We start from the raw sequence: 10,439 nt of genomic DNA, 5'->3' as shown, positions 1-10,439 counted from the left end.
GACAGAACCCCGATACAGTGGAACCCAGATATAACGATATGCCAACCTGGAAGGGGGCAGTAAAATTATATCGTTATATCGAGGAATCGTTATATCGGGGTTCCGTCCCATACATTTTACTATTGCCGGGACATAACATATTCATCGTTATATCGGGAATATCGTTATATCGAAGATCGTTATATCGGGGTTCCACTGTATAACGATTCCTCGATATAACGATATAATTTTACTGCCCCCTTGGCATATCGTTATATCGGGATTCCACTGTACATGTAGTTTGCTGGATCGAGGAAAAGAAAACAGCAAATCTTAAATCTTATGGAAGAAAAAAGTGTACAAAGGAAGATATAAAGCATAGATCGGGTTCTTTATAAACGAAGTACCTAAAGTAAAAGATGAGAGTGAAAAATGAAAGAGAAATGAAAGAGAAATGTTTCTTTTTTGTCATTTCCATATTAATCATAATTATTTTCTCTGGTAGCAAAACCGAAGATACTGTATGCATGCCCTGACTGCCCTGGTATGCATGAGTCTACCTCCCACCCCCATCCTCTCTCCCCCCCGGCCGAATATTTCGCGAGGGTCAAAATGTACATTACTCGTGTGATCCCGCGCGTGACCCGCGCGCAGTTCAGGAAAACAATTTTCATACCCACAAGCCCTTGAGGGCGTCAGTTTACGCGGCTTTCGAGACAGAATTCTCGAACGGCGAAGTTGAGAATATTTCACCGGTCTGTCTTCCAAAACAAGGCTAAATCATGATCAAAGTTATCACAGCCATTGTCTGCTCTTTTGCAGCAATGCTGATGATCATTTTGAGCCTGGCCACGACGTACTGGCTGCAATGGGTTATAATTTCTGACAATCAAAATGTCACACACTACCGGGGACTGTTCTATCACTGCTACGAAGCCAGAGACAACATTACAGACGAGCTGATAAAAGAAGACTGTGATGGCGACTATCTGGACGTAGGAGTAGGCAAGTAGTTTATTTTGTATCGTTTGGACAAGATATTTTTGTAAAATAGGCGTGATATTCCTTGGCCTACTGCGGAGATGTCAGTGCGCCGTTTATTTAGAGCAACGTTACTTTTCTGCATCACATTGACACAGTAGAAAAGTAAAAAGCGATCATATCTGACGTTTTATTTCACTCGAATTCTGTTAAATTATCTGTAAGGATTTCGTGGTCACTGTAGCTAATGAAGCATTGCGCTGTAAGTTTTAAAATCATACGTAAAACATTGTTATGAGTGAAGTGAAGCGAGCATAAATGGAAGGCATGCATTTCAATGAAGCAGTTGGCAGCAAATTCCTTACAAATTAATCGACACACCCAGCGACGCAGCAGTAAAGCGAAACTTTGAGAACACGAAAGCAGCTAAAACACGATGATCAAAGTAATAACAAGCTTTGTAAGCTGTTTAGCGGCAATTCTACTGGGAATTTTGGCACTTTCCACTGACTTTTGGCGAGTTTGGTGGAAAGAAGATAAAGAAATCCAAGGTGTACAATATCATCACGAAGGGCTGTTTCAAACTTGCTCTGAAACTTCCATCAATGACACAGTTCTAGCTGCTGACAGATGCACTGACTTACATAGTTTAGGAAGACCAGGTATATTTTTTATCATAATGTAATTAAGAAAAATCTCACATGACGGTTTAATTTAGTAGATGATATTTCGTGATGATGCCAAGTGATGCTGTTGTTGGGTAAAAGTTTGTTTCTAAACTTTCCGATGAGTGAATACCTTAATTGAAACTTTACTGAACTATCTTCAACGTTCTGTTCACTCTCATTTTAACTTAAGGTTTTGATGGTTCCAAGAAGCATCATAGCCTGATGTGAATATCGTTAAATAATTTAAACATCTTTCTTATTAATTTGTCATTAAAAAGAATTCTAATAATTTTGAACAGTTTTGATCGATGGAATTTTATAGTTTTCCTTTCCCAGTGTAGATACTTTAAAAGACATATAATGTAACTACTTTTAATTAGAAACTTGAGAGCTTAATTTGAAAACCTTTAGATTTAATGGTTGCAGAGACTTTTGATAACCAAACACAACATTTGCTTCACACACCAAGAGAATTACTCATACGTTCTAGAATGTTCCACTAAATATTAACAGTGATTATAAATAATAAAAATCATATATTTGATTTTAACTTTACACTTTATCAGAGCTTTAATAAGTTAATGGATACTTATATTTTATCCAGTAGCGATTCCAAATTATTTTTTTACTTGAAAATTTGCAGCTGTTCTGTTCAACCCCCTGGTGTGATTTTGAGGCTTCTGAAATAGAAAAATAATAACTTCCCAAACTGTCAAATTACGTGCATATATATTTGCTTTTCTACTTGTTTTTTTTTTAAAGTGGTTAGTCTAGAAGTCTGGTATAGTTTTATTTTTTGGAATATTTGAATTCGTAAGCTGCATGTAGAAACAGGTTTTTAAAAGCACATGGAATTATTTTATACCAGTACATTTCACACAGAATTCCATTGATTTTGCCTTAGAAATGCAATGTTTCTTTCAAGGAAAATCACAGCTTGTGATGAAATTTGTGTATCAACGTCATCATGTAAAATATGCACAATGCTTGGAGACAGAAACAATACAACAATAACAAAGAACAATGATTACCATCAGTCAGGGACATTTGCTTGAACTGTATCATGTTAAATTATGTGAGAGAATATTCTCGGTCTGTTGGGTTTGGGTTTATTCAAGATAGTATTAACAGGGCTAATTGCATATTATTTTTAAATTTAGTTGGGGGTGTCAGGGTTAGGGTGAAGACCATCCTGAAAATCCGGAGCATTATTCTGGTTTTATCTTTGAAATCTCAAATGAGTACTTTTTGTCTCGTGTTACGTCGCGGTCACGTCGTGAACGACGTGACCGTGACGTAACACGAGATTATCCGAGTAGACTTGGTAGCTCACAATAGTGCTTTGTGTAAGACCTCTCGTAAGGTAACGAAGTGATAAAGTAGCAAGGAAACAAGGTAAGAAATAGCCATATTTACATAGATACATTTTGCTGATAAGATGCACCGGGATGCTGTTCTTCGTATTGCGCGTTTTCTCTTGTCGAGTTTTAAAGTGCTTATTTACGCGTGTGAGACATATAGTGTAAATGTTTGCATTATGAGGTATGTGTATAATGTAATATATTACATGAAGTACTATCTTTAGTAATACCGCCAAATCTGATAAGGAGATTTTATCTCACATATGTTGCTTAAATAGGTAGTTTTTTACATGGAAAATGAATTTATCTTTACGGTAGGTTTGTGTTTTGATATTATATTTGCGGTGGGTATTGTTAAAGTATGAATTAGAAGATAAAGCTGTTGTCAAATTTCTGTTTGCGTTACAAGAAAACCATTTTGGCGCGTGTTAGGGTAAAGGGTTGTTGACGTCAGAGCAGTTTTCAGATATGTCAAATAATGTGTCAAAAGGAGAATATTAAGTGAAGTTATCACGCAAACAGAAATATTGATGTGGTATCTCATCTTCGGCTTTGTTCTTAAACAGGATTGCTCCTTACAGAATAATACAGAACTGTAGGTATGTCGACAATATGTCAGAAAAAAAAAAACTTTTTTTGTCGTTCCAATCTTTTAGATTCGGATTTCAAAGATGTAATAGACCGTAATAGTCGAACCAGATGTGTGCCTTTACTAGCTGGTGCAAGTTGAAATTTGCGCTGATTAAACTAGTTAAAAAACAACTTGTAGATCCCTTGGACATTTTTTTCCTTGCGTGTGTTCAATTCGAGTATTACACTAAACCATTTTGGAAAACAGTTCAAAATTCCCTGAATTCCCCCATTCACTAAGACACATGCTAAAGGTCAACTCGTCGCAGTATTAAAGAAAGACACAAACAAGAAGCCCTGTGGCTTTATAGACGTGCCTAGTAGCGTTATTTCCTTTTTTGCGTGACAACCGATATACGAATACGATACTTTGCCGCCAGTAAGGTCAAAGGCTGCTTGCTTATTTACACCGCTTTGATGTCTGTTTCCTTTCTTACACTAAACCGCATAAAATATAACTTGTCTCTTTAACTTATATCTTGTACAAGCCCTTTCTAATTGTCTGGTTCTAGTTTGCTCTGTGGTCTAAGAGAGGATTTCTTGTTGAGTTAAATGGTTCATACAAAATGAAAAAATGCGTATTACGCTAAGGTAAACAAAATTCCTGTTCCCGATATCATCTAAGCAAATGTCTGTTTTCTTTCTAATACTAAAAACTCGTAAAATATAACTTGTCTCTTTCGTTTATATCTTGTACTAGTCATTTCTTATTGCCCGGTTCTATTTTGTTTTGTTGTCTAAGTGAGGATTCATTATCGAGTTAGACCCATGCAAAATGCGTATTACGTATGTAGTTAAAATCCCTCTTCGCCATCATTCCTGCCTTATCTGAGCAATTAATGTCAAGTGGCAGATGACGTAGAAAGAAAAACCAGAGATTACATTATCTCCGTCCCATATCCCTTCCCCCATCCAGGCAATTTCAAGGGGCTGATGAAAGATGACCCATTCTAACCTAATCAGAATGCGTCTGCCTCCTTCACAGGCTTTTCCAAGGCCGCGCGGATTTTGGAGAGTTTTGGAAAGAGGCAGGGATTTTGAGCGAGCGCGAAGCGCGAGTGGTGGGTGATGGGAAGGGGGAAAATATAGAAGTTTTATATTTTCTTCATTCTGGAATAATGCATATAGGTTTTGGAAATTTAGTTATGATAAAAAATTTTCTGTATATTATAAAATGTTATTTATGTGTGGTGTATTGGAAAGATTCCTGGTCGTATGGCCTATTGTTAATTTCGGTGAAAACATGACGGTGAATAACAGGGAATGTTATGATTGTACTTCGTTTTCACAACTTAGAAATAGGTTACGTGCAGTTGGTCTTGTTCCTTGTGATTGTGGTAGACTGCAAAACAGTCGTTTGTTCTCTTAAGTCGTTGAAAGGCGCAATGCGCCGAACGTTGTGAGCCTGCGAGGCGAGAAAAAACTTTTAGCGTCTCTCCCCAGTCCCACTCACAGTTTTACATTGGCGCCAGACCTCTCGCTGTCGTACTAAGATATTATACAGGCCCGTAACCAGGATTTTTCATGGGAGGTGCGTATGAGCGACTGTGGCACGAAATCTTGAGCGCCGCAGGCGCGTTAATGTAGGGGGGAGGGGTCTGGGGGTATCCTCTCCCAGGAAATTTTGAAAAAATAGGCATTTCGTGCGTTTTGAAGACAGTTTGTTAGGAGAAAAGGCAGGTAAAAGTGAAGAAAACGACGACAATAATTCTAGTACATTTTTAAATTCAAATCACATTTTTCGAAACAGAACCTCAAAAACGTAGTTTACAATTTATTTAGCTAAAAATGACAGCAGCACATAGAAGGAAAACAGGAAAAAGATAGGTCTCTTCATTTTAGTGTCAAAATGGTTATTACATAAATCAGTCAGAGTCGGTTTGTTGATCTTTTAGTATTGTCCTTGGGTGTTTCCGAGCCCAACAAGTACCCAGTCTCCTCTCTTTTGGTAGCGCCTGGGAATGGCACTTCGAATGGTTCGACTATGAAGGACATTAGGTAGAATGTATCGTTGAATTTAACCTATAATCACACAATTTGGTCTAAAATATACCACACGAATCTTCAAATGGTGGATCTTCAACCCAAAGGACCATATTGAATGTAAATAGTCGAAGTACAGAAATACCATTTCCCTTTATTTATTTATTTATTTATTTATTTATTTATTTATTCATTTATTTATTTATTTTAATATATATATATATATATTTTTTTTTTCACAATGAGCGGACTTCCAAGGCTCGTGGGGGGGGGGGGGGTGCGAACGCACCCATCGCACCCCCTCCCTACGGGCCTGTTATACAAAGACCGAGTGCGTTACATGCGTTCGCAAAAGATACGACTAGCTGCAGTCTATGATTGTGGTGGAAATGGAGACTGTTTTCGTTTTTCGAAGTGTTAGTCATCAGATATTTGACTCGGTAGCAAGTCATTTGCTGCCCTGAGCGCCGATGGCGAATAGGGAAGTAAGTAATTAAGTATGAAAGTAGCAAATCGTAGTGCGTTTTAGATAGTGCGTTTTGTAGTTGTTGAATACCTTAGAAATCATTGCGAAGATTTTGTTGAGTTTTTGGAAGGGCAGTCTTGGTTTGACTATTTGAGTAGAATGTGTAGAAAGGGCACATGGTGCGATGCTCGTATAGCACAGGCTGTTGCAAATGCTTGAGAATGAAATTTGAGAATTAATATTGTAGAATCCGGAGATGTTTTTTCTGAGCTTATATGATTGTTAGCAACGGGTGCTACTTTACTGATCTGAAACACGAGACAGCCCAACGGGCACTTTGATTCTATTTAGTACAGTCAACTCCCACCTTGCAGACACCTTGTTATCACGGACACCCTGTTAATACAGACAGGAGTTGAAGTCCCGGTGAATAAGAATTACTAAAAATAACTCCCACAACTACGGACTTTCTCTATTGCGGGCACCAAATTGTGGTCGCTAAGGTGTCTGTTATGGTGAGAGTTAACTGTATTGTATGATATCAAAAGTCTAGTTCCCTGGTAAATGTTTTAATTTTCCTATTTTCCAGCAGAAGTTTGCTCTTCTCCTGGAACATAGTTTAGCAAAGCTGTCACTCCCTTGTTTAGGTGTTCCTCTTATAATCCCCTGTAGCATGTGCTGGAAAGAGGACTAATTGCAGGTCTCTTACGATGTTAACTAAATTAAACTGCTAATGTCAGAAGGTAATTGTCAAGATGTTGATTATTTTCAGATTGGAATGGAGCAACCATTGCATTCATGATCCTGGGTCTCATTGCCCACCTAATTGCTTTCATCTTTGCTATCGTGGCTGCTTGTCGCAAGGGATATCCATTTCCTTCATTCTGGATTGGAGGACTCTTTGTTGTTGCAGGTAATATTTATATGGACTACATTAGCTCAGAGATCATATTTTGTCAATAATTTTCTTCCATAAAAGATAACAGACACCTTTCATTGGAAAATATCTCCACACACTATAACTGCAATTTTGCACCTCCCAAAAATGAACACATCTTTTGAAGCAGATATGCCATCTAACCAGGCACAGTGACAATGGGTTATTCCAGAGAAAATCCACACACCCCCGACGGATGGGGTCATTTTTTAACCCCCCCCCCTCTCACCTGGATTTCCTGAAGCACAAGACCCCCCTCCTGTCTGGATTTCCAAGACCAAAGACCCCCCCCCCCCTCCCGCCTGGATTTCCAGAAAAAAATTATTATGCTTAACTTTAATTAAATTTTAATAGAAAATATGCACAATCATGTCTAGAAGATGTTCTTGTTTAATTTCTAAAGCATCAGCTATTATTAAGCTAACAATTCTATCGCATGGAACTAAAAGAAGAAAGGAGCAAAAATACGAAAAAGTGAACGAGTGTTTACATTCTTAGCTCATTAAAATCAGTTGCCCTTTATTCTACTCTGTGCTAGATATGGTCCTAAAGTAACAAGATTAGTAAAAAATATGATAAAAGAGTCAAATAGTCATTCCTCTTCGCCTGCTTTTCGAGACATAAGGTCAGTCCCGTCCACTGAAGATCGAGAACTTCTAAATCAAAATCTTTCGAATAACAAAAGTCTAAACTTCTTTATCGTCCAAATTCTTCTATAACTTAGGACTGGATAACTTCCTTCACATATCCTACCTTCAAGAGCCAGAAGTTCTAATCTGCAGTGGAAGGAAAGTTAAAACTCGCGTTGTGAACCGTTTTCTCAGTTATTATGCCCGCCATACTGCCCTTAGTTACAAAAAGTCTTTTTGGCTTTCGTCAGTAAATCGGGAAGGCAAAATTTATGCAGAAGAGAATGTAGCCAAGACAAAAGCACTTGAAACAGCTCCCAATCACGAAATGAATTTCTAACATGTACATTCAACTAATTATTTTTAAAGCAGCTTAAGATGACTTTCAGATTCGTCCATTAATTGCGTTGTGTCAAAAGTCGCTGTGGACAACATTCGTTACCAGGCTTTTGCAGAGTAGAAATGTGTCAGGCGAGTAGAAATGTGTCAGGCGTTTCACGATCTTCGTTGTAACAACGTTGTGAGATCTTGTGACGGGTTCTCTTTAATTTTGTATCTTGTTTTAACATTTTCTGCTATAAAAAGACCTGTTGAAGGAACTTAGATTATCCTTTATGTCAGGTGGGAAATATATGAACAAAAATATAATCTACTTTTTCAGGATCTGAGGGCGCTGAAGTGTAACGGAACTAAACGTTCGAAGCGCTTGAATTATCGGTTGAAATGACCCCTGCAGAAGACTTTTTGAAGTTCAACCCCCCTCCCACCTGGATTTCCAGAGACTTTTACCCCTCCTCCCACGAGAATTTCCAGAATCCCATCCGTCGGGGTGTGTGGATTTTTTCTGGAACAACCCAATTAGAATGTAAAGTTACAGGAAGAAATGAATATTTCAGCTGTTGTTGTTTTGTTTTCAGCATTGTTGGTGATTATTGCTTTGCTAGTCTACACTTTCCATAACTGGCAAGATGACGTGTTCTTCAGCTGGTCTTATGGCGGAGGATGGTCTACAGTAGCCTTGTCCATTATAGCATTTGTGTTAATAATGGCAGATCGCTGAGAATATGAAGAGCCCACCTGACAAACTACAAAGGTTTCCGTGAACAGACTGCTACTGGCTGGAAATAGCTTGTGTACCATCAGTTGTATTTGTAGGATGACAGTGAGATGATTTAACTTTGCTGTGTGACTTATGTCTCAGAATTTGTCAGGGGGCTCAAAAAAAATGCAATCCTTTAAGCCCCAAGTGGTCAAGTTGGCATTTAATTTTTCTGCATCTTGTCAAGCTTGTAGGATCACTTAAGGAAAATTTTGTACAATCTACCAAATTCTCCCAACTAGTACAACAAGGAACAGATAGTCAGGAGAATTTGAAAGTTGACATTGGGGCTTGAAAGATTACATCATTGAAGGTTCTATTGTTAATAATTATTACGTTTTTGCTGCTGTTGTCAAGGCAGCTTTCTTGTACAGTAACTTTAAAACAGTGTTGTGTGCATTGTCTGTGTAGCTAACCAAAGTTGCTTAGCTGGCTGTTGGTAGAGAATTTTTTTGGTGTGCATTTGGTGGTTTAAAATTTTTCTTGGTTTTTTAAATCATGTTTATCTCATTTGTTCCATAATTTAAAACAAGGGCAAATAAACCAAAAACAAATTTAAACCACATGTACACAACACTGAAAGTGCTGAGTCTTGGATGTAAAAAGTTTTCCTAGAACATTTTTTTGTTGTATTTGTTTCCTTGTATGTTCAAGTATTTAAGCTGTCCACATGTACATGTTTTTTGTGCATCTGTCAATTTATAGGGTGTACTTTTTATTTGCTTTTGTCAGTGGAAATAACAATTTTGTTACTGAAATCTGAATTACCCAGTAGAACTCCGCTAGAATGATTCTCATTTGTTTTGTAACATTTGTTGTCCCGTTTCCACAAACAGTGGTTGTAACTTGTCATGGATTAAATGAAAACGCTGTACATACAGTTGTTTAAAGATCTTCCAAACTTTTGCTCAGTGGTGCTTATTTATAAAGGAGCTACATGTATCGTGTCTTTTACCAGTTTTTGCAAAAGAAGTGTTTTTAACTAATTACAGCCCACAGTATTTATTTAGACCTGTAGTGCTCTGAACTTGAGTATCTTCAATTAATGTGCAGTAAATTTGGTGTATGTAATTAACAAGGTTAATAAAACTGTACCTTTTCAGTAAAATAATCACTTAGATTCAAGTCTTGATGCATAAACAAGTTTTTCAGTTATGATCCTGCACATTTGTTTTTGCATTCTCTACTTGATAGAGATACCATTTTGTAAGGTAATCAGTCACTGTACTTAGGATATTTGTCAGTAATAAATTATTGTAGGCATTTGACAAAGTATTGACAGAGCTGTATTGTATTGTAGCTAGTTTGCAATAAAAATTAATGTTTACTAACAGTGTTTTGTCAGTGTACAGATTTAATCAGTAGTGGGCTCAAATTCAGAATTTTAACCACACTTCCTGGGAATAATTCTGAGTATATTCTGTTGAAGTTACTTGAGTGACAGTTGGAGATTTTGTCATCACCTAAGTGTGACTACGTGATACCAGTAACTGTGTTAGTCCAGATCAAACAGTCCAGGTTTCAGGGTCCCTAGCCTCCCACGCAGTCGTTCTTAGGGGCGATCGTGTTTCACTGCTCCCCGCGAACTTCGTGGGGAGGAGTGAAACACGATCGCCCCTAAGAACGACTGCATGGGAGCCTACAGGGTCCTCAGCTTCTCAAAAAACTTGCAGATATAAGACAAGCAAAAACAGACACTTGACATA

General features: G+C 37.7%; 1 protein-coding gene across 2 annotated transcripts; it reads left to right on the top strand.

Annotated features, from left to right (window-relative positions):
- The first annotated feature begins 683 nt into the window (after positions 1 to 683).
- Positions 684 to 10,066, top strand: LOC144657808 (claudin domain-containing protein 2-like). 2 transcript variants are annotated; one of them, XM_078518174.1, is made up of 3 exons: positions 684 to 984; positions 6,841 to 6,981; positions 8,552 to 10,066. In XM_078518174.1, the coding sequence occupies exons 1-3, from the start codon at positions 762 to 764 to the stop codon at positions 8,692 to 8,694; spliced, it is 507 nt and encodes a 168-aa protein (XP_078374300.1). In that variant the 5' UTR covers positions 684 to 761; the 3' UTR covers positions 8,695 to 10,066. The 2 variants fall into 2 exon arrangements, with proteins under 2 accessions (XP_078374300.1, XP_078374299.1); XM_078518173.1 differs by lacking the exon at positions 684 to 984 and adding an exon at positions 1,057 to 1,622.
- The last annotated feature ends 373 nt before the right edge of the window (positions 10,067 to 10,439 follow it).

The sequence above is a fragment of the Oculina patagonica genome, chromosome 6 (assembly GCF_052425735.1).
Source record: "Oculina patagonica isolate OP01 chromosome 6, crgOcupat, whole genome shotgun sequence".
Taxonomy (NCBI): Eukaryota; Metazoa; Cnidaria; class Anthozoa; order Scleractinia; family Oculinidae; genus Oculina; species Oculina patagonica.
Note: the sequence above shows the minus strand (reverse complement) of the source record. Positions and strands in the feature narration are given on the sequence as shown.

Coding starts and splice junctions, on each gene's coding strand:
- LOC144657808 (XM_078518173.1), top strand. CDS start 1,397: ATGATCAAAGTAATAACAAGCTTTGTAAGCTGTTTAGCGGCAATTCTA. Junction 1,623..6,840: donor ACATAGTTTAGGAAGACCAG/GTATATTTTTTA, acceptor GATTATTTTCAG/ATTGGAATGGAGCAACCATT. Junction 6,982..8,551: donor AGGACTCTTTGTTGTTGCAG/GTAATATTTATA, acceptor TTTTGTTTTCAG/CATTGTTGGTGATTATTGCT.